The following is a 25,138-nucleotide window of genomic DNA, read 5'->3' on the forward strand; positions in this document are numbered from 1 at the left end:
CGTGGCTTAGTTGGTAAAGAATCTGCCTGCAATGTGGGAGACCTGTGGTTCAATCCCTGGGTTGGGAAGATCCCTTGGAGAAGGGAAAGGCTGCTCACTCCAGTATTCTGGCCTGGAGAATTCCATGGACTGAATAGTCCTTGGGGTCAAAAAGAGTCTGACATGACTGAGCGACTTTCACTTTCACTTTGATAAGTGGTAATGAACATAACACTTCACCTCTCTTATCTTTCTTCCAACAACTCATAATCCCCATCTAAGCATTAGAAAAGCATCAGTTCAGTTCAGTTCAGTCGCTCAGTCGTGTCCGACTCTTTGCGACCCCATGAATTGCAGCTCGCCAGGCCTCCCTGTCGATCACCAACTCCCGGAGTTCACTCAGATTCACGTCCATCAAGTCAGTGATGCCATCCAGCCATCTCCTCTGTCATCCCCTTCTCCTCCTGCCCCCAATCCCTCCCAGCATCAGAGTCTTTTCCAATGAGTCAACTCTTCCCATGAGCTGGCCAAAGTACTGGAGTTTCAGCTTTAGCATCATTCCTTCCAAAGAAATCCCAGGGCTGATCTCCTTCAGAATGGACTGGTTGGATCTCCTTGCAGTCCAAGGGACTCTCAAGAGTCTTCTCCAACACCACAGTTCAAAAGCATCAATTCTTTGGTGCTCAGCCTTCTTCACAGTCCAACTCTCACATCCATACATGACCACAGGAAAAACCACAGCCTTGACTAGATGGACCTTTGTTGGCAAAGTAATGTCTCTGCTTTTGAATATGCTATCTAGGTGGACATAACTTTCCTTCCAAGGAGTAAGCGTCTTTTACTTTCATGGCTGCAGTCACCATCTGCAGTGATTTTGGAGCCCCAAAAAATAAAGTCTGACACTGTTTCCCCATCTATTTCCCATGAAGTGATGGGACCAGATGCCATGATCTTTGTTTTCTGAATGTTGAGCTTTAAGCCAACTTTTTCACTCTCCACTTTCACTTTCATCAAGAGGCTTTTTAGTTCCACTTCACTTTCTGCCATAAGGGTGGTGTCATCTGCATATCTGAGGTTATTGATATTTCTCCCAGCAATCTTGATTCCAGCTTGTGTTTCTTCCAGTCCAGCGTTTCTCATGATGTACTCTGTGTATAAAGTTAAATAAGCAGGGTGACAAAATACAGCCTTGACGTACTCCTTTTCCTATTTGGAACCAGTCTGTTGTTCCATGTCCAGTTCTAACTGTTGCTTCCTGACTTTCATACAGATTTCTCAAGAGGCAGATCAGGTGGTCTGGTATTCCCATCTCTTTCAGAATTTCCCACAGTTTATTGTGATCCACACAGTCAAAGGCTTTGGCATAGTCAATAAAGCAGAAATAGATGTTTTTCTGGAACTCTCTTGCTTTTTCCATGATCCAGCAGATGTTGGCAATTTGATCTCTGGTTCCTCTGCCTTTTCTAAAACCAGCTTGAACATCAGGAAGTTCACGGTACATGTATTGCTGAAGCCTGGCTTGGAGAATTTTGAGCATTACTTTACTAGCATGTGAGATGAGTGCAATTGTGCGGTAGTTTGAGCAATCTTTGGCATTGCCTTTCTTTGGGATCGGAATGAAAACTGCCCTTTTCCAGTCCTGTGGCCACTGCTGAGTTTTCCAAAAGCATCAGACAAACCCAAATTGAAGGAGACTCTACCAAAAAAATGGACAGGTGTTTCTTAAACCTGTCAAGGTCATCTAAAACAAGTAAAATCTGAGAAATTGTTTTATACCAGAGGAGACTAAGGGGTCAGAAAACTAAATGTAATGTGGGATCCTGGGACAGGAAAAGAGCAGTTAGAAAAACTGGGAAAATCCTAATAAAATACTACTAATAATGTACCAGTATTGATTTTGAAATTGTGACAAATGGTAATATAAGATGTTAACAATAGGGAAAATTGGGTGAAGGGGTTCCAGAACTCTCTACTATCTTTATAAATTTTCTGTAAATCTATAACTACTCTACAATGGAAATTTTACTTTTAAGCTCATTTAAGTTTGAGAGATAGTCAACTAGGACAGAGGAAAAGGAAGGAGGGAAATTAACATTTATTGAATACTATTATTTATTAGACACATCACTCAGCATTCATCCTTCTTACCTCCTTTAACACCACAGTAAGAATCACACGCAGAGCAGAAATTGAGGCTGAGAGAATAAGAAACATCTCAAGGTTCTATGAAAAAGTGAAAGTGTTGATCACTCAGTCGTGTCCAACTCTGTGACCCTGGGGACTGTAGACTTCCAGGCTCCTCTGTCCATGGAATTCTCCAGATCAGAATACTGAAGTGGGTTGCCATTCCTTTCTCCAGGGACTCTTCCCAATCCAGGAATCAAATGTGTGTCTCCTGCATTGCAGGCAGATTCTTTACCATTTGAGCCACCAGAGAGGCCCCAAAGTTCTATAGCTGCTCAGTATGTAACAAAATTGGGAATAAAGGTTAGAAGGGGGAGTAGTAATCACAAAGGGTTAAAGAATGCAAGGAAAGGAGGCAGAAGGAAGAGGGCAGTCCCTGTGACTCTCAACAATTTTGTGAAAATAGGGATGTTTTCTGACCAGACACTTCCCAAGAAAATAATAATTTTTGGCAACATGGCTTGTAGCTGTTAAGGCTGAGGTCTATGACAGTAAATGTTAAATATATTTGAAATCATTTCCTGTTTGCTGACTGGAATTATATACAACCATGTAATGGTTTCCCTTCCTGTGTTTTATTGATAAAAACTTTTTCTGTAAATTTAAGCTAATCTAAGGTTTTCATGTAGATTTTATATGACAAGTCTCAAAAATACTGAGTTATTTTTTTCTTTTTGCATTTTGGATACCATAAGTGAAGATGCAGGCATAACAATGGAGAAAAGAACTTTTGATCAATAACAGTAATTAGCCCATATAATTTACACATAGGGCAAGATAGTGTGCATTTCTGTGACATTTTCTTCTGAGGACGGGACCCTTGCTTAAACTGACTTCTCCTTCTCTGTGACTCTTCCTCTTTTATACCGTCACCTGGCTAGGCCTTGTACTCGAAGGTGTAACTTGATTAGTGTAAACAAATGTCACTACTTAAGTCCACAGGATAGAGATTTTTTTTGTTGTTGTTAAAGGTATACATTTACAGCCAGAAAGTGTCTGTTCATCCTTTGTGGTTGATTTTTATTTCATCATAAATTATTTTCTTCCAGTGTCAGACCTTCAGAAGTCATAAACTTAGGTGTGAAATATATGGAAACACATGACCTTTACGATGGTGGAATTATACGAAAATCTTGCAGTAAGTTATCACTGTTGATATATTTTTATTATGTTATTATTTTATAGATTGTTATGAAGAAAACAAATAACTATGCTATGTGCCAGGAATATTGGTGGTGGTGGTTTAGTCGCTAAGTTGTGACCGACCCTTGCAACCCCCAATGGACTGTTCGCCAGACTTCTCTGTCCATGGGATTTCCCACGTAAGAATACTGGAGTAGGTTGCCATTTCCTTCCCCAGGGGATCTTCTTGACTCAGATTGAACCAGGAATGTTGGTATTCCATAATAAACCTGAATAAGGTCTTGTGATCTCCATTGAATAAAGGGAAGACAAAGAGGCTCAGAGATATTAAGTGACTTGTCCAAGCCTTCACAATCAACAAGTGGAAGAAGTGTAAAGTCTAAGCCAGAAAACATGTGGAAAGTGCCCAGTATAGTTTCCAAAATAGAGTTGGCACTGAAATGTTAATTTTCTCCCCTAAATATTTAAAAGATAAAAATAAAACTAAAAGTTTTTTTTTTTCTCAGAAAGTCCCAAATCACACAGAATAGTGTATTTTTTTTTTAGTTTTGGCAGACCAGATAATTATTTAAAAAATTAATTAAAACAAAAAATTGTTATCATACTGAAGTGTATTATTTAGAAGAGTAGTGAGAATCATTCTGGAAGCTCCATCATATAACAAGAATATTTCACTCATTACAAATCTTTTGTCAACTTATGTCCAAGGGGGTGCTGCACTTTCATAGAGCAAATATGCTCATTTTTGTTGAAATTTTTGTTGTCAAAAGGTACATTATTATTTGTTAATATTCAATGCATATTTATAAACTAATTTGCTCCATAGGGGTTTTGCCAAGATTACATGAAATAATTATATGTGAAACACTTTAGTGCTTGGCATATTATAAAAACTCAATACAATTTTATTACTAATATTATTAATTATTATTAGTATTATACCTTGGAACACAACTTTTGGAATGAAATATGTTTGAGTAGATGTCCAAGGTCTGCCATTTACCAATGATACTTTACAGGTTGTGAATATTTCTCCTTTGGTTTGACATACACTGGTTCCCAAAGTATGTTCCCTGGTCTACCAGAATTAGCATCACTGGAAACTTAGAAAGGTAAATTCTGGGGCCGTATGCCCACCTGCTGGAGAAGGAAATGACAACCCACTCCAATATTTTTGCCTTGAAAATCCTATGGACAGAGGAGCCTGGCGGGCTCAGTTCATCAGATTGCAAACAGTCGGACATGACTGAGCAACTAAGCATCCCCACCCAACTAAATTAGAAACAGGAGTGGTGCAAGTGGTTTATGCTTAAACAAGCCCCACAGATGACTCTGATATCTGGTATAGTTTGAGAACCACTGACATAGCTTGTCTCTGAGTAGATGCTGGTTACAAGACAGCACAATGAAAAAGCACAGTTTTTACCCTAGAGCTAACAATCAAGAACACACAGAATCACATCTTTTTAATTAATTATTTTTTGGCTGAGCCATGTGGCATGTGGGGTCTTAGTTCCCCAACCTGGGATCCAACCCATGCCCCCTGCAGTGGAAGCATGAAGTCTTAACCATTGGCCTGCCAGGGAAGTCCCTAGGGTCATGACTTGAATTAAGTTTTTGTAGACTTCTATTCCATTTGCTAGGGGCTTCCTCAATGGCTTAGCAGGTAAAGAATCCACCTGCAATGCAGGAGATACAGGAGGTTTGGGTTTGAGCCCTGGTTGGGGAGATCCCCTGGAGAAGGAAATGGAGAAGGAAATACCCAGCCCAGTATTCCTGCCTGAAAAATCCCATGGACAGAGGAGCCTGGTGGGCTATGGTCCATGGGGTCATAAAAAGTCAGACATGTCTTAGCGACTAAGCACACAAGCATTCCATTATCCATTTATCCCATGAAGCAAAAAGAAAACTTTCCACTCTTACTTCTCATTATCTCATCGTGTGAATCATAGATATAGTAACACAGCCCTGGTTTACATTATAGCAAAATGAAATTGTACCTGCATATTCAAAATTTTAGATATATTGTTAAATTAAATACTCAAAAATAGGTTTCACCTCACAAAGCCTGCAATTTTCTTGCAGAGAAACTGGGCTTTTTCCAAAATTGCAGAATACCCGTTTTCAAAGGAAGATCGCAAAAGAATACAAAATGAAAAATAAATGAATGGGGAGTCTTGAGTTTCTTTTCGTCCCTTTGAATAAAAGGACCATGGCTTTATCTTGAACAGCTGTGTTTACAGGGTTTGCTGATCACTGCAGCTGTACCAGCTGAGTAACAGGAAGGTTAAATTTTAAAAAAAAGAAGTTAACTTGGAAATGTGCTAGCTCTTTCTGAGGAATTAATGATATTGTACTTTTTTTCCCCATCCTCCCTTAAAACTTGCTGTTGTGAAGGCAGTTTTAGGTCATTAAGCATTGGAACGTTGAAAGAGCTACCTGAAGTGAATAAACCAGCTTTTCTTCTAGACCCTGAGAAATACTTTAGGGAAGGCCCAGAGGAGCAGTGTCCCCAAATTCCAGAATTTCCATCACTTTCTGAAAGTAAGTCCTCAATCACTGTACCACTTCGTCCTTTCTCCTCAGGAAACTCAACCAGTTAAGAAAACAAAATGGAGAGACATGAAGGGAACACATGTTCACCTTGTAGATGGCAGTGAAATGAAGTGTGGTTTGACTATTAAGATTTATAGCTTAGTTGCTGGTCAGTGCTCACAGAAAGGACAGCTAATGGGCTGAAATACACAAAAGGAATATTTTTATTTTGCCACTTTTCTGAAGTCAGAAAGCCATAAACAATATGATTCTGCTATGAATAAGAACCTTTCCCCCCCAGTAATCTGAATTTTCAAATCTGATACCAGAGAAAGAGACATCCTAAGGCTGCTGCTGAACAGAATCTCTGCCAATCTGGGTTTGTTCTTTTCGTGTGAAACTCTATAAATGGCGGCTACTTAAAGTGTATTGTTTTAGAGCCTTCCAGCTGCAACACTAGGCTAATAGGATGAGAGGAAAAGAAAGCTTATCTTAGAACATAGAAGTGAATGGGCTCTGAACATTTGGAAACAAGATGTGCATAAGAATGCTCTATTTTTTTTCAGATTGTTATAGGGTTCCAAGTTTCCAAGAATTTAAAGAGTAATTCTGTACAAACATCCTACCCGCAAAGAGGGACACAACGGGAGTGCAGGCGATACAACCTGCTACTCAGCGAGGCACTCGGAAAGCATATGGACACCACAGGGAACTCATTTAAAATAATTAATGAAAAGAGACATTTTCAGCTTGTAGTAGTTAAAAGATCAGAACTGCACTCTAACCATCTGAGATCTGTGGTTTCTAAACTTTTCAAATCCTCTGCGATTGGGGTTCAACATCATCCTTGAGAAATAAGGAGGGAGGTGTTTATGCTTACACTTGAGGAAGTTTAAGCCTCTTGTCTCTGCTTGCTTCCCTATTACAGCTGGTCAAAATGTGTGTGGTTTTTTTTTTTTTTTTTTTTAATTCCACTTGGAAGCAAGGTACAGCTGCCATTCCTCACCACGGTATTTCCACTCTAATTATTATCAGCTTCCTTTGCTTTTTCGCAGTTTCTCTTTTCTAAATCTAGCGTTTATTTGCTCTCAGGAGGATCATCTATGATACCTGCTCATTTCCTTTTAAAAACATGAATCCATAAATGGTAGGGCTTTAAATAACCTTTAGTTCATCCGACAGGGCTTTCAGTCTATCAGGCAATTGCTTTTTCCCCAGGATGATTCATTTTCAAGAATAAACATGGGAGGACTTATCTCATCCTGCTGAGTCACAGACGGAAGAGAATTTGGGGAACAGCGAGTAAGAAAAGATCCAGGGAGCCAGAACAAAGTGTAAAGGCAGTCCAGGCGTAGAACATGTACCCAGGAGGAAACCAAGATGGAGCAGAGTTAGAATTGAGGCAAGAGAAATAGGAGAGGGAGAATGCAGAAACCTGAGAGCCACGAAGTAGGAGAAAGAAATGATGAGCGCAGCAAATGACTCTTCTCAGATCTGGGAGCTCCTGTGTTTTTGAGGAGCCTTGCCGTCTGTGAGGTCGCACAGAGTCGGACACTACTGAAGTGACTTAGCAGCAGCAGCAGCAGCACATTCTGCAGCAGGAAAATTCTCCTTTGTTTTCAGACAACTGCTCCTCATGGGCAGGGAGGATGTGTAAGGGAAGGTTGGGGTGAATGACTGGTTGGAAATACCAAAAGTGCAAAGAAGTACTTTGACAAGTACATTTTCAAAGTTCAAAGAGAATTTTTTCTCCCAGATATCTTAATATGTTTTCCTGTAATTTCCACACGATTTAAAAAAGATGCTTTCTTTCTTTTGCTTTTCTATTTTATTCTTCAGCTTTTCTTTCTTTGCTCCCTTCTAAATATTTCTACTCATCTGCTTTCTCGGCAAGGAAAACAGTTCCTTTTTGAAAAAGTTTCATCAACTTGAGAGAGACAGATATAAACTATTGAGGGTGACCGAACACATGACGCATGACACCACAAATGGGTTCTGTACCAGGCAAGAAGGCAGATTAAGTCTGTGCTGTGTTGTGCTTATTTGCTCACTCATGCCCGACCCTTGGTGATCCCATGGACTGTAGCCCGGCAGGCTCTTCTGTCCATGGGATGGAACCTAGGGGTCGAACCCAGGTCTCCTGCATTGCAGGCAGATTCTTTACTGTCTGAGCCACCTGCCTGGGGCATAATGCTCCCCAGGTGGCATTAGTGGTAAAGAACCCACCTGCTAATACAAGAGATGTAAGAGAAGCAGGTTCGATCCCTGGGTCAGGAAGATCCCCTGAAGGAGAAAATGGCCAAATCCACTCCAGTGTTCTTGCCTGGAGAATCCCATGGATAGAGGAGCCTGGCAGGCTACAGTCCATGGGATCCCAAAGAGTTGGATATGACTGAGGTGACTTAGCACACATGGGGCATAAGAAGGAATTAGTTCAAATTTCCTCTGAGTAGTGAGTGGTGTTAGTCGCTCAGTAGTGTCCAACTCTTTGCGATCCCATGGACTATAGCCTGCCAGACTCCTCTGTCCATGAGATGCTCCTGGCAAGAATACTGGAGTGGATTGCCATTCCTTTTTCCACAGAATCTTCCTGACCCAGAGATTGAACCCAGGTCTCCTGCATTGCAGGCAGATTCTTTACCATTTGAGCTACAGGGAAGACCCTGTGGACTTAAAATGGGTAGGAGTTCAAAGGGTGAGGAAGGACAAGAGGAAGTCTAGACCAAAGAAACGTAAGGAAAAACGTAAGGAAATCAGGAGTGAAGTAGGGCAGACGTCCAAATGATTTCAAGCTGGCTGCAGTGGGTAACTCAGACAGTGTCATGGTGACTGAGTTTGACACAGATGAACAGAGTTGAGTTTGGAAGGTGTTGAGTTAGAGGTACTGGTGTGCTAGTTAGAAACAAAGGTCTGGAGAATGCCCCAGGATTGTACCATGCTCTGCATAATAATGGTCTTCAACTAGCTGATATAGAAATCATGTCTGCTCATGTGTGTATTTAGCCTCCCTGGTGAATACTGAATGCCTTCTCTGCTGGCACTTGTGCTGGATGGTGAAGGGACAGAGCTGACATGTAGAGGGACAGCCTTCAAAGTTCTTGAAGATTAGTTGGGGAAATAGATAAGGAAACAAATCATTACGTTGCAGGAAGGGGGACGTCTTCCAGGGCCCGAGAGTGGGCCTTGTCTAATACTCAGAAATGAATTGTCTGAGGAGACATGTGTGCTGACAAAGGAAGAGACTTTATTGGGAAGGTGTGCCCAGGTGGAGGGCAGGAGGGTAAGGGAACCCAGGAAGACGGCCTTGCCATTTGGCTCAAAGTGGTCTTATGGTAATGGGATTAATTTCCAGGTTGCCTCTGGCCAATCATTCTGACTCAAGGTCCTTCCTGGTGGCATATGCATCACTCAGCCAAGATAGATTCCAGTGGGAAGGATTCTTGGAGGGTGGAAGAATATATGGACTGGCGTCTCCTTTAGACTGTCCCTTGTTGATGGTGGTGTGTTGGTTCCGTGTTCCTTACCAGGACTTATGGTTATTATGGTGCTTGGCCTGGGTGGGTGGTTTTAGTTAGTGTTTCCCCATCGCAATTATGTTTTACAGCAGAGGCTATAATAGCGATAAGCCCTGGGCACTGTGGGACCATATGGAGATTCATAGATGATTCTCCAGAGAAACCAGATCATGCCTGAGCTAGATAGTCAAAGTTATATGTGATATTATTCAGATTAAAAAAAAAAGGAGTATATGTTTCTTGCAAAGGAGCAGTGTATGCAAGGGTAAGGTGGTATGAAAAAGATGGATGGTGTGTGTATAGGGAGCTATGTGTAGTCCCATTTAAATGGCTGGGTTCTAGAAGGAACATGAGAATTAAGGCTAGAGAGGCAAATGGAAGCCAAAGCATAGAGCACTCAGCTTGCTATGTTAAGGACTTTGGTATTTATTTTACCAGAAATGAGGAGACATTGGAATGTTTCAGTCAACTGTTCTGAATTATCCCATTTTATCTCTTCTATTAATTCTTCAGTTTTTATATCAGTTTGTGTTATCCTTTTAATGATTATTATAAAGGTTACAATACTCTTTCTTTTTTTTTTTTTTGAAAGTTAACCTTTTAATTTCCTTTGAATCAACTTTATCTGACTCTGAGCCCTCATCCAAGCAGATGAACAGAAAACCCCTTTCTGGTCATTGTGGGGCCGTTCCTCCTCCTTGGATGACTTCAGGATCCAGGAAGTTTCTCTTTAGTCTTCTGGTTGCCACAGACATCCTCCCCATGATAATCCTTGAAGGTCCCTTGAAGTCAGAGTTGGGAGTTTATCTGCTTCAGCACTCCATGGGATGTGGGAATCTTTGCCAGGCTGAGAGTCCTGGTTTGGGGTCCTGCTCCTCAAGACAGCCACACCAGAATTCCCTCCGAGAACGTGTCTTCCTGTTTCCTCAGGGCAAAGCACTTGATACCCGCTTCCTCAGCACAGGGGGAAGTCTCTCCCTTCATCTTCAGGGTTATTAAAGCCTTTGTCCTGTACCCTCCACCCATTATGAGCATCTGCTGGGCTTTGTTGGTATTTAGTCACACAGTCGTGTCTGACTCTTTGCGACACCTTGGATTGCAGCACACCAGGCCTCCCTCTCTCTCACCATCTCCTGGAGTCTACCCGAGTTCATATTCATTGCATTGGTGATGCCATCCAGCCATCTCATCCTCTGATGCCCTCTTCTCCTTCTGAACTCAGTCTTTCCCAGCATCAAGGACTTTTACAATGAATTGTCTGTTTGCATCAGATGACCAAAACACTGGAGCTTAGATTTTTACAAATGAGCCTTTGAATTCAGGCTACTTCTGCCTTCAGTCCTGCAGAAATACTTGAAGTAAGAACACACACACACACATTCTTTCTTGTGTCCTTTAGTTCTTCTTGGGGTACTAGGCTTCCAACTGAGATTACTTTCTTTCATTCAGAACTTCCTGTAGTATTTCTTATAATGTCTGATGGGTCTGATGGTTAATCATTTTCCAGGCTTTTTGTTTCTGAAAGATGTCTTTATTTCATTTTGACTTTGAAAGGATACTTTCACTGGATTTAAAACTCTAGATAGCAGTATTTTTCAACTTTTTAAAGATACTATATCATTGCTTCCTTGCTCCCATAGTTCCTGTTTATAAAGTTCCACTCTTCATACTATTGTTACTTCTTTGAATGTAATATTTTTTTCTGACTGTTTTAAAGGTTTTTCTCTTTATCTTGGTTTTTAGCAGCTTTATCATGCTGGGCATAAATACACTTTTATCTGTATCTATTCTGCTTGGGGTTGATAGGAATTTTTGAGTGCATCTTTCTTCAATGTTGGATAATTCTCAGCTATTATCTGTATTTCTTTTCAATTACCACTTTCCAGTCCTGCTGGGATTGCAATTACACATATTTTGGACTTTAATTATATCACAAATGTTTCCTGTGTTCTTATATTTCCATTTTATTTTCCTCTCTGGGCTTCATTTTGGATGTGTTATATTGATTTATCTTTGCATTCACTAATCTTGTCTCCTCTGCAATTCTTTTAAACCTATGATATTAGTTTCCCATGTTAGATTATATATATGTGTGTGTGTGTGTGTGTGTGTGCATATATACATATATTCAGTTCTAAAATGCCATTTGAATCTTATATATATATTCTAATTCTCAGTTGAAAATACTTATTACTTATGTTTTAAATTACTTTATGTCATCCATTTTGTCCAAATACTCTCTCTGTTTTCTTTAACATATTTATAATTTAAAGTCCTGGCCTGCTGACATCAATATCTGGATGATCCTTGGATCTGCTTCTAATATCTATTTTTCCTTTTTGGTTATTGGTCACATTTTATTTCTTTCTTGCAAGTCCTATAATTTTGTACATTTTCTGGTACAGTTTTTTTAATTGTATGACAGAAATTGTGTAAAAGTTCTATAGATAATGAAGTTAATGTTATTTTCTTTCCTTAGTTGGACGAAGAGCATGAAGTGTGGTTCGTGTTAATTCAGTTAGGAATTGAGTTCAGTCAGAGCCTGGTCATGGCTGCAGTTAGACTTTGTTCACTTTCAATTTCAAATGTTTGTTTAAGGCCTCTCACGTTAGTGTAGTTATTGTCTTCTAAGTACTGTAAGACTGCGGGAAATGTTAATCTGCCTCCCCAGTCCAATTCATGGTCTCCCACACCATCCAGCACTCAGATTAAGTCCTGTAGGGAACCCTGGGCACAGTTACAAAGTTCCTCTGGATTTCAGTCCATCACATCAACCCACACAGTCATCCAAAGCCTTCTGATTTTCCTTTCCCTTTAGAAAAGTCTCTTTGTCTGTGGCAAACTTGTTTCTTAGCAGTGCCTGGACAGGATTAATCCCCAGAGGGAAGAAAAGATTTGGCAATCTCAGCTCACCTGAGAAGGTTCTACCATCTCATGTATTTTAATTTGATAATCTTTGTTTCCACAGCCCTCTATGGCTTTAAGAATATTGTTTCTGTAATTTTTTTTCCTTCTATCTAGTCCAATGAGAAGGATGACCTGCTGCTGCTTATATCCTACCCAGAAACAAAATTCCTTTTGAAATCTTTAAACAGGAAAATGCCATGTCCAGATTTGCATTTTAGAAAGCTTTCTGGAAACTGTGTGGTGGATACATTATAATGGGTCTAAACTGAAGGCAGTGGATGTATTAGAGCTGTGGGAACTTGTGTGACATCAACTACCTGCTTTTCCATGTTTACTTTGCCTTTTACTAGTTTATATCTGGATAAATTACATAACCTACAAATTCTCAGTTTTCTCATCTGTTGAATGGGACCAATGGTGCCTGGAGTTGTGTGGATTAATTTTAGCAGTGACTAGCCCATAATAAGCATAAATGGTAACTATTATTATTTTGAAGATAAGGAGACCCTGAAAGGAAGTAACTAATCTGAGAAGTGTTGCAGAGATAAATGAAAGGATTATGTGCCCTGGTGAGATGTTAAGACATGTATGATTGTCAGGTTTCTAGCCTGGATAACTGTGTCAATAAAAGAGGCAGTTATTGAGAGAGGACTTATAGGAGGAAGAGATGGTGTAGAGTTAGTTTCAGACTATGTTGAGACAGAGGCACCTGTGGGTCATCAACCAAGGAAAGCTAGCACTTTTCCAAGAAACTGACTATAGTGGGGAGGAAAGATAAAGACCGATAACTGAGAAGCCACTATAAGTCAGGAGAATTACAGTCAAGGCATATTTTAGAATTAGTTTTATTTTTTAGTTCATTTTTTCTTCTGATTTTAGATATAATATATGCACATTATAAAACACTGGCTAGTAAGAAGTAAAGAGATTCTAAAGAACACAGCAATAGGGGGTCTAAAGAGCAGCCACTACTTCCAGGCCTGAGTTAGATGGGGGAAGATGTGCACTAGGGCTGAGACCCAGACCTTGTAGGAGTGGGTTCATCCCTGTCTCACTGGATGGCAAGATGGCAGAGCTGCTGCAGGTGGAATTTGCAGAAATCTGTTATCAGATTCTCTCCCATCCACAGGGGGTGCAGAACTCACTGCAGAGCCATGAAGGGGGTGCAGGGGAGGCTGTCACAGGGAGGAATCACACTGGTGGCCTTCCCCTTGCCTCCTGGGGTATTATGGAAAGTCATTCACTGGATGGTGGCACACAGGTGGCACTCTGCTGCAGTCACCTGAGAGGGTGACAAGGGAAGCTGCCGGTTCTGGAGAAGCCATACTTGCATAACAAGAGTCTGGAGCTGGAGAAGACACAAGAGGAGCTGGGTCCTTGGGAAGCCACGCTGTAGGTGTCCAGTGCTGGAGGAGCAGCCCTGTAGGAGGCTGGTGAGAGAAGCACCCACTTAGAGAGAAATCCAGTGTCCCTCTAGTGCCCTCTAGTGACAGAGCTCAGCATCATACCAGCTGTTAAAGTAGAGCATTTACAAGACTCTGGCCCATTATCACCCGGTGCTTAAGAACCTGCCTGCCAATGCAGGAGACCTAAGAGATGTGGGTTCTATCCCTGGGTCGGGAAGATCCCCTGGAGGAGGGCATGGCAACCCATTCCAGTATTCTTACCTGGAAAATCCCATGGACAGAGGAACCTTGAGGGCTACAGTTCAAGGGTGGCAAAGAGTCAGACACGGCTGAAGTGACTTAGCATGCAGGCACAGACCATTATCACACAGCAAGCAGTGAAGAGTGGAATGGGAACTGAGGAGCAAAACATTGGTAGTTGGCATAGTACCCTGTTCCTTGGCTATTCATGCTTTTTATTCCACTCCTGTCCTTCACATTATTTGGTAACCTTTGAAATCACAGCCATTATCCCTACTAAGTTATAAGGTATCAATGGTTATGGTTGTCTTTTGAATAAAATCTGGAAGACTCAAAGCAATAAACATATAGTAAGGGCCAAATTTCTAGCGTAAGCATGGCTTCAAATCAAGACTATTTGCTATCTGTATGACCTTGATCAAGTCAATTAAACTCTCTATGCCTTAGTTTCTTCAACTAAAAATGGGCATCATATTTGTTACCCTCCCCATAATGTTGTCGTGAACATTAGGTGAAATAACCCATGTGAAGCCCTTAGCACAGAGCCTGTCACCTAATCAAAGTTTAATACATTTTCTTTATTGATGATATTATTATTCCACTAAATACCTCTATGACATAGGGATTATTATTGCCCCTATTTACTATATAAAGGGTCTCTGGCATAGGCTCCATGGCATAGAAGAAGAGTTTAAATAATTTATCTAGCTTTGCATAACCAGTAAAAGGTGGATTATAGTTGAGAAGAATCCATGTTATTCAGGCAGGTGTCCATGTTATTAATATTTCTAGATGCGGCCCCTCTTGTTCAAATTTCAAATGATGAAATCACAATCCCTGGGCAACCTATTCTTATGATGATTTATAAATCCAGCTATTTCACTTAATATTGCCTGTTTTTATCATTTTCATTTAAAATTGTTCATCTCCTTTTTCATAGGAGGTATTGAATTTAAAAATTACTATTATAAAGGGCACTTAAAAAAAACTCTTAAAAAAATCTCAAAAAATCTTAAAAAAACTCAATCACCAATACAGTCCCCCCTCCACATTATCATTACAGAGTCTACCTTAAGTCTTTGCCCTGCATTTTACATACATTCTTGAAATCTCCATAATTACAGTGTTTGGAAGGTTATTTGGGGATTGTACGATGAGAGGCATTTTGCCAGACTTACTTTCAACACTCTAAACTATTATTTTGGAACTTGGGACAGTTTTCAAACACTTTGTAACCCCCAGGTGACTTTTTAATCTTACCTACTGGGTTTTTCAGTGTTCTTTTGTATTTTCTTTCTTTCCCTTTCAAGTTGAAACATCTTTCACAATCTCTCTTTAGCTTCCAAGTTGTTCCCTGTGGGTTCTCAAACAGCTTGAAACTCCTTTTTGATATGCTTTATTCAAAAAACTGGAAGCTACTTAGAAGTGGCTCTGGGTCAGATTTTGTCAATAAATTCCCCAGAAGTCATTCAAATTGTACCTATAATATCTTTAAAACTTCCAGGGTAGAAGAAATGCTGCATTAGTGATACCTCGGGCGAGTTGTTTTGTTGTTGTTGTTCTGTCAAAGACAAAATGCACAGGATAAAGTAAGAGATAACTGTATTCAAGCTATTGCAAGAGGAAGAACATTCATTAAAGAGGAATATCTCAACAAAGGAAGGGGGCTTGAGCTCTTACAGAGACAGGTCGAAGAATCTCAATGAATCCAAGTCTTATCAGACTTATGAGGAGGGTGGAGAAGGCCTTATCGCAGAAGGAGAGAGAAAAGAGTGGTCTTTTGTTGTCATCTGTTTCCAGAACATGAGAGAGTGTGACATTTCTTAACTGCCTCCATGTTCTGGTTTTACAGGATCCAGGTAAGGTTCAATGTTGTTAGCCACCTTACTTCTGTTCAAGATGAATGAATACCGCTCATTGTTGGACAACCCAGAGGTGATCATGAATTCTCTGGGTTGGGCAAAACAGTGTCTAAGAAGTCTCTCTTGGGGATTCTTGCCGGCATTGCTCCAGCAGAACCAGTTGAGCCCGATGTTAAGAGGGAGTGGCAAAGGTCAGTTGTTTCTAAGTCCGGGAGGTCCTGACAGCAAAGGAGAGCTGCAAGGCAGCCTAGAGACTTGGACTGTCAGGTTTTAGTTCTCAGTTTTAGACAGATGTAAGAGGAACTGAATAAGTTTGGAGGATTGTAGTCAGATACTGAAGAAAACTAGAACTGAAAAATTGGTCCAGTTCAGTTCAGTTCATTCGCTCAGTCATGTCCGACTCTTTGCGACCCCATGAGTTGCAGCACGCCAGGCCTCCCTGTCCATCACCAACTCCTGGAGTTCACTCAAACTCATGTCCATCGAGTCAGTGATGCCATCCAGCCATCTCATCCTCTGTCATCCCCTTTTCCTCCTGCCCCCAATCTCTCCCAGCATCAGAGTCTTTTCCAATGAGTCAACTCTTTGCATGAGGTGGCCAAAGTACTGGAGTTTCAGCTTCAGCATCAGTCCTTCCAATGAACACCCAATACCGATCTCCTTCAGAATGGACTGGTTGGATCTCCTTGCAGTCCAAGGGACTCTCAAGAGTCTTCTTCAACACCACAGTTCAAAAGTAGGGGTTAATAATTTGTACAAGATAATAGCCTCTGACACAACTTGCAGGTAGAGTACCAAAACTGGTGTTTTCAAGGAACAGGAGCAAGTCCGTTAAAACTCTATCAGATGAGACAGAGTTTGCATATCCATGCTGCTGCTGCTGCTAAGTCACTTCAGTCGTGGCCGACTCTGTGCGACCCCATAGATGGTAGCCCACCAGGATGCGCCGTCCCTGGGATTCTCCAGGCAAGAACACTGGAGTGGGTAGCCATTTCCTTCTCCAATGCATGAAAGTGAAAGGTGAAAGTGAAAGGTAAAATGAAGTTGCTCAGTCGTGTCCGACCCTCAGCGACCCCATGGACTGCAGCCTTCCAGGCTCCTCCATCCATGGGATTTTCCAGGCAAGAGTACTGGAGTGGGGTGCCATTGCCTTCTCTGTTGCATATCCATGGCAACCTACAATTTACAAAGAGGGGAAAAATAGTTCCAAAATAGTGAACTCAGCTAGAATCTGCCTACTTAGAAGGATATGCTAGAGTCAATACTGTCAAATACTGGGTTTTCATTGCTCTCTATAGTTCTTAAACTATAGGTAAGACATATACATATAAAATCCACCCTGCTTTATAATATAATCTTAAATCTAATATCAATAAAGAAAAATAATCTGATATTATGGAAATCTTCTTACTTGAACAAATATTTAAGTAAGAAATAAGAGATTTCTACATGTTATTCATTCCAGGAAATTTTAGATAACTGAAGGTCCAGATTGAGCACAAAACTCAGAGACATCTTAGAAGGAAACAAAAAATCCTTCCTATTATATCTTTGCTTACATGATAGCACCATAAATTGAGTGCTACAAAATAGAAGTCATTAATGTGTGAAAAACATTTTTTAAAAGATCCAACAGATGGTTCACATCATATGTCATCAGGGAAACTCAAAGTAAAAAAGAACAATGAGTTATCACTATGCAGTCATTAGAATGGCCAAAATCTAGAACATTGACAGCACCAAATGCTGGTAGGGTTGTAGAGCAACCAACCAACTATCTTCCAAAGTGGCTGTACAATTTTGCATTCTCACCACGGGGAAAGAAGCTAATCTGTGAGGTGCACACTGTGTGATTCCCATGACTCCTACTCTGTGAGATTCTGGAAAAGGCACTGTTGCTCATCTGATATATAGTTAGTCTTCAACCAGGGGGCAAAGGGGAGATCAGATGACAAAAGATTAACTTTGCTTTATTAAAATCAATGGATCATTTTATTTTCATGAAAATGTTTGAATAGCTTCATGACCACCACATTTTTCATTTTCATAATTTTTAAAACACCTTTTGGTTATCATTATTAACAAATCTTGTTGGGCAGCCAACTATAAAATAAAGTGATCAATGTATAATGTCATCATTTCCTGACTAGGAAGTAGAGACTGTAAATGTTTACTGATAACACTTGATGTTAATTTTTAAGAGCAGGTGTTATGGTTAGTGGGTGGATATACAGATTTGCGACATGGAAATCCACCCTTCTATTACCATAACAGAGTTCCTCGGGTCTCTGGAATGTAGGAATTTCAAAGCGTGAGGAGTGCGCCTGCCCTTTACAAGCCTGGAGAATCTTCATTCATTTGTCCATTTATTCAACACACACACACACACACATATATATATATATATATATATTTTTTTTTTTTTAACCATCTTCTAAATACCAGACACAATGCTGCATGCTAAGGATGTATGGGATATAAAGGCAGACGTGGTCTGTGCACTTATTGAATTTATCACCTAGGAGCAATAACTAAATAACTGAATATAAGAAGGTACATTTGGATAGTGATATGGATAAAAGGCAGCTTCCCAGGTGGTGCTAGTGGTAAAGAACCCACCTGCCAATGCAAGAGATGTAAGAGATGCGAGTTCGATCCCTGGGTTGGGAAGATTCTCTGGAGGAGGGTATGGTAACCCACCCTAGTATTCTTGGCTGAAAAATCCCATGGACAGAGGAGCCTGGCAGGCTACATAGGGTTGCAAAGAGTCAGACACGACCGAAGCGACTTAGCATGCATACATTAACAAATGGTATGAAGAAAACAAAGCAAGATAATGTGATGGGATGTGACTAGATGGAGCATCAGTGAAAGTTTCTCTGATTGTTGAGCTGAATCCTGAAAGATAAGAGGAAATAGTTCTTCAAACAATTGAGGGTAGAATATTCCAAGGATGGGAACAGAAGTGTAAAGCTACTGAGGTGGGGACAGTGTTGGTGTATTCTAGGGACAGAAATGTCAGTTTTGCCGGAGCAGAGTGAGAGAGATGCTTGTAGGGGGCATGAGGTGAGGGTGGAGTGGGTTAGGGATCAGGTCACATGGGGCCATGTAGCCTAGGCAATAAACCTGGGTTAATTTTAAATGTGAAGGAAGTCTTAGAAGGCTTAAAGATGGAATGTGACCCAATGAATCCAAATACACTGGCTGTTACTAACCCTTCTGTGTGAACCACTCGCCAAGATTACAAGTAAATTGTTGGGCCCAAAGGACAAGAAGTTTGAGGCTTGAGGTTCTACATGACACCTATATGGGAACTTGAAGGTGCTTTAAGATAAGCTGTATGTTTGAATAAATATACATTTTCTTTACAAGGAGTATCTGACAGATTCCAGTCACAAATCACAAGAACTTTGACAAACAGTCTATTTGTCTTCATAAGAACACTTCACCCTTCACAACTGTTCTGCCTTAAACAACACACTTTATGGCAAGTGTATCAGTCAGGGTTCAGGGAAGCCAAAGTAGCAGGACCATGTATTGAAATTTATGACAAGGAATCACCTTATGCGGTTGTGAGTCTGGTGCAGCAAGTCCAAGAAGAGTAGGGCTGAGTCAGGAAGGAAGATTGTGGGCAGATTGAGCATAGGCTAAAGCTGTCATCCACAGCAGTTAAAACAGGAAGAGCATGGAACTCGTGGGCACAAGCAGAAGCCTTTATCCAGTATGTTGGCATTTCTTTTCTCTCATAAGGAAGCCTCAGTCCTGCTTTTGAGGTCTTCTAACTGGCTAAGTCTGGCTTTCCCAAATTATCCAGGATAATCTCCCTACTAAGAGTCCATTGATTAGGGGTTTTATATTGGCAAAATTCTTCAGAGATGCTGGGAGCCGGAGTGAGGACCTCCACCCATGGCAAAGGTCACGAGGAAGGAGGCTCAACATACGCAAAGGCAGGATCGAGCCTCAGGAGTCCCCCTGGAAATTCTCGAGCATCTACACCCAAAACCAGAGTCTGCCTATTTTACTACTTTGTGCTCTCACCTACACCTCTGACTTTACGGGGGGCTGTCCCCCACCACCTCTTTCGGAGAAGGACTTAACTTAGAGCTCCAGTTAATAATAATTCCTGGGCGTGTTAGGAGTGTTTCAATCTACAAACTCTGAAGGTTCTCTAGCCTGCCTGACAGGCTTGTCTGGCCACATGTGATTGCTCACAGGCTCCCAACCGTGAGAGGCACGAGATGCTTTAAACCTTCTAAAAACAGGTTCTTTAGAGAAGTTAGAAAACTATTAGCGTAAGTATAGTGGGCTGTTTAGAAATTGTATTGGTGAAGGGTTTTTCATTTGTTGAGCCAATGTTTACTGCTAAATCTCTACATCCCCTGCCCTTATACACATTAATGAATATATAGAAGAAATAAGTATTAACCTTTGATATTAATCATGTTAGACCTTAAGCTAAGCAAATTCTTTCCTTAATTAAAACCCACTACACCTCACCCTATAGGAATGTAACTTTATCTGGTGCCTTCGGAAGGTGGCATCTGTTTTAAGAATAATCACCCCTGGAGAAATAAGTGTTCTGGTTGACTGACTGCTGTCACAAGGAGAGGGTCATAAATTGTCAGCAGGCCCCCTGGCCAGAAGATGATGTAACACCCCTAAGACCTTTGTATACATCTGTATGAAACACCTGACTTTAATAAAAGTCAGGACGGCTGACCTCGCATGACTTTTGTATAACATCTCAGTGTATAAAAACAGACCCTGGAAAAATAAAAAACGGGATCAGTTCCTCGAAAGACTGGTCTCCCCATGTCGTTCTTTCTCTCACCTTCTGGCTGAACCCCCATCTGGAACGTGGAGGCTCGTCAAGCCTACTAATTATGCCTGGGCTTCTAAGATCTGACCGGGGAGGCCTTAGTGTCTCCTCTCCTTCGGGAGAATGGGAGGACGCCTGCGGCCTACGTAGGTGACGTAAATTCCTTGCCTTGGAATTTTATTAGCTTTCCACGTAAACCAAGTTATTCAGACTCTTTTCTCCACTGAATTTTCCTGCTGAGCTATCCTCATTCTATTACTCTTTATATCTCTAATTAATATTTAATTAAAGCTATCGTATCCTGATCGCCGAAGCCGTCTCCCCTTCGAACTCCCTGGATCAGCCGGGGCTGGACCTCGACAGAGCAACACCTAGATTAGTGTTTGGTTGAATAACTGAGAAGAGTCTTCAGAAGAGTCTGTGATGAAAACGAGTCATCAGAGCAAGGTTAAAGATATTCTTTTATAATCTTAAAGAGGTTCAATAAATGGATAATGGTTTCTTACATGTATCATAATCCATGGCAGACTCACTCATATGCAAACATTATGCCATGAATCCAGCAGGTGTTGTTACTCTGAATAGCGAGATGAATTGAGGACCATTATTCATTTGGAAGGTGTTAGGTTAATGACATGACTTTTGCCACATAAAGGAGTTAGTAAAGCTAATGTAGGTTAAGTTATATAAGTTTTATCCACAAACACCCCTGTGAATATTAGGAGTTACAATCACTATGGTGGCTCAGATGGTAAAGAATCCATCTGCAATGCAAGAGACTGGGGTTCAAGCCATGGGTCAGGAAGATCCCCTGGAGAAGGGAATGGCAACTCATTCCAGTATTCTTGCCTGGAAAATCCCATGGACAGAGGAGCCTGGTGGGTTACAATCCCTGGGAGTGCAAAGGGTTGGGCACAGTTGAGTGACTAACCCTTGCCTTACCTTATCACTTCATGGCAAATAGATAGGAAAAGTGTGAAAATGTCGCAGATTTCATTTTCTTGGGCTCCAAAATCAATGTGGATGGTGACTGAAGCCACGAAATTAAGAGACGCTTGCTCCTTGGAAGAATAGCTGTGTCAAACTTAGTGTTTTAAGAAGCAGAGACATCACTTTGCTGACAAAGGTCAATATAATCAAAGCTATGGTTTTTCCAGTAGTCACGTATGGATGTGAAAGTTGGACTGTAAAGAAGGTTGCACACCGAAGAATTGACACTTTCCAACTGTGGTGCTGGAGAAGGCTTTGAGAGTCCCTTGGACAGCAAGGAGATCAAACCAGTCAATCCTAAAGGAAATCAGTCCTGAATATTCATTAGAAGGACTGATGCTGAAGCTGAAGCTCCAATACTTTGGCCACCTGATGCGAAGAGCTGACTCACTGGAAAAGACCCTGATGCTGGGAAAAATTGAGGTCAAGAGGAGAAGGGGGCAACAGAGGATGAGATGGTTGGATGGCATCACTGACTCAATGAACATGAGTTTGGGCAAACTCAGGGAGATAGTGATGGACAGAAAAGCCTGGCGTTCTGCAGTTCATGGGGTCACAAAGAGTCGGAGACCACTTAGCAACTGAAAAACAGCAACAGCAAGGACTTTTAGGGTGTTCTGGGTAAGGAGAGGAAGTCAGATTGCAAGCAGGGATCATTTCCAGGTAAACATTTCAGGTGCCTTTTGTAAAAGAAATCTGAAGACGAAAAGGACTCAGCTCTACAAAGCGTCCATTAATTTGTTGAGATTTATTTTCTCATTCTAAATACATAGCCACTTTTATGAATAATTTTGTATTTGTAATTTTTTGTTCATTTTCTTAAAGAAGGCCCAGGAAATAGATATCCAACCTTGCATATGAATTTTTATTCATTTGTTTTTTAACTCAAAAATAAATAAATAAATTATCCCTGACAAGAACTTACAAAGGCCTTTTGGTTCGTTATTGGTTGAATGGTCCCCAAAACCAGTCAGTTACAATGAAAGTTCCCCATCTAGTTGTGATACATCTCAGCAAAATACTAGTGTTTATTTCAAAAGCAACGTTTTGGCTTTCACAGTGGTCCTCAGGAGAATTCTGAGGCCTTCAGAATGCCTTGTGATGCTACAGTGCTTACCTGCAGGCACAGATGACAGAATCAACTACGAACTGGCAGGAATCCACACCATCTTGTGTTGCTGGTATTAGGGCAATGGAAAGTGTTTTCATTTTTAGCTTTGCTGATGAGGTAGGTCCAGGTTGCATTTTGTCTTATTAACAAAATATAGGGCTTCCCTGGTGGCCTAGTGGATAAAAGTCCACCTGCCCATGCAGGGGACATGGATTCGATCCCTGGTCAGGGAAGATCCCACCTGCCTTGGGACAACTAAGCCCAGGTGCCACAACTACTGAGCCTGTGCCCAGTAGCCCCGACCAGCTACTGAGTCCACGTGCTGCAACTGCTGAAGCCCATGCATCTAGAGCCGCTGCTTCGCAGCAAGAGAAGCCACCCAAGGAGAAGCCCATGCAGCACAACTAGACGGTAGCCCCCAATCGCCACAACAAGAGAAAGCCTGCGTGAAGCAGTAACTACCCAGTGCAGCCAAAAACAAATAATCAACATATACATATGTTCTTATATGAAAAACAGCGTATGGTCCTACTGCCCAAATATTAGAACGTATAAAACATTATTCAGTGAGAATTCTCTCTCCCATGATGCTGAAGTTTTCACTGGACCTGTAATCTTTTTCTTTATTGTTATTTGGGGGGTTGTTATACATTTGTATTGGTAGTACCTTTATAGTCAGAGGTTTATATAATTCTTCTAGTACTTTATTTTTCTAGGACAGTAACAATTAGATTCATGTTAACTGATGATAAAATGAACATGTTTCTTCATTCTCCTCCCCCTCTTCCACCACACAATTTTATTTAGTAATATGATCTTTGTGCTTCTGTTAAATTTGCTTTTGCTGCTATCACTTGACTTGGTTTAAGTCCCTTGTCTCTCAGCTGTTACTGAATTATCAAAAATGAAACTTCTTTCTTACTTTCCCAGTTTTTGTTAATTGTATCTGGCATTTGCCTTCTAATTTGTCATCCGAGGCTATGCTGTTTTAATCTCACTTATACATTTAAATTCCCATCTCTTTCAGAATTTTCCACAGTTTATTGTGATCCACACAATCAAAGGCTTTGGCATAGTCAATAAAGCAGAAATAGATGTTTTTCTGGAACTCTCTTGCTTTTTCCATGATCCAGAGGATGTTGGCAATTTGACCTCTGGTTCCTCTGCCTTTTCTAAAACCAGCTTGAACATCTGGAAGTTCATGGTTCATGTATTGCTGAAGCCTGGCTTGGAGAATTTTGAGCATTACTGTACTAGCTTGTGAGATGAGTGCAATTGTGCGGTAGTTTGAGCAATCTTTGGCATTGCCTTTCTTTGGGATTGGAATGAAAACTGACCTTTTCCAGTCCTGTGGCCACGGCTGAGTTTTCAAAATTTGCTGGCATATTGAGTGCAGCACTTTCACAGCATCATCTTTTAGGATTTGAAATAGCTCAACTGGAATTCCATCACCTCCTCTAGCTTTGTTCATAGTGATGCTTCCTATGGCCCACTTGACTTCACATTCCAGAATATCTGGATCTAGGTGAGTGATCACACCATCGTGATTATCTTGGTCATGAAGATCTTTTTTGTACAATTCTTCTGTGTATTTTTGCCACCTCTTCTTAATATCTTCTGCTTCTGTTAGGTCCATACCATTTCTGTCCTTTTTCGAGCCCATCTTTGCATGAAATGTTCCCTTGGTATCTCTAATTTTCTTGAAGAGATCTCTAGTCTTTCCCATTCTGTTGTTTTCCTTTGTTTCTTTGCACTGATCACTGAGGAAGGCTTTCTTATCTCTCCTTGCTATTCTTTGGAGCTTTGCATTCAATGGGAATATCTTTCCTTTTCTCCTTTGCTTTACGCTTCTCTTCTTTTCACAGCTATTTGTAAGACCCCCTCAGACAGCCATTTTGCTTTTTTGCATTTCTTTTCCATGGGGATGGTCTTGATCTCTAACTCCTGTACAATGTCACGAACCTCTGTCCATAATTCATCAGGCACTCTGTCTATCAGATTTAGTCCCTTAAATCTATTTCCCACTTCCACTGTATAATCATAACGGATTTGATTTAGGTCATACCTGAAAAAGCCTCTTGATGAAAGTGAAAGAGGAGAGTGAAAAAGTTGGCTTAAAGCTCAACATTCAGAAAACTAAGATCATGGCATCTGGTCCCATCCCTTCATGGGACATAGATGGGGAAACAGTGGAAACAGTGTCAGACTTTATCTTTTTGGGCTCCAAAGTCACTGCAGATGGTGACTGCAGCCATGAAATTAAAAGACGCTTACTCCTTGGAAGGAAAGTTATGACCAACCTAGATAGCAAATTCAAAAGCAGAGACATTACTTTGCCAACAAAGGTCCGTCTAGTCAAAGCTATGGTTTTTCCAGTGGTCATGTATGGATGTTAGAGTTGGACTGTGAAGAAAGCTGAGCACTGAAGAATTGATGCTTTTGAACTG

General features: G+C 40.9%; 1 protein-coding gene across 2 annotated transcripts in view; it reads left to right on the forward strand.

Moving 5' to 3' along the window:
• The window catches only part of WDR49 (WD repeat domain 49), a 168,792-nt gene that overhangs the window by 136,490 nt on the left and 7,164 nt on the right, over positions 1 to 25,138 (forward strand). For both annotated transcript variants that reach the window (XM_027542017.1, XM_027542010.1), the window contains 2 exons: positions 3,213 to 3,301; positions 5,704 to 5,850. In XM_027542017.1, coding sequence (XP_027397818.1) covers positions 3,213 to 3,301; positions 5,704 to 5,850 — 236 coding nt within the window. The remainder of the gene's footprint in view (positions 1 to 3,212; positions 3,302 to 5,703; positions 5,851 to 25,138) is intronic.

The sequence above is a fragment of the Bos indicus x Bos taurus genome, chromosome 1 (assembly GCF_003369695.1).
Source record: "Bos indicus x Bos taurus breed Angus x Brahman F1 hybrid chromosome 1, Bos_hybrid_MaternalHap_v2.0, whole genome shotgun sequence".
Lineage (NCBI taxonomy): Eukaryota > Metazoa > Chordata > Mammalia > Artiodactyla > Bovidae > Bos > Bos indicus x Bos taurus.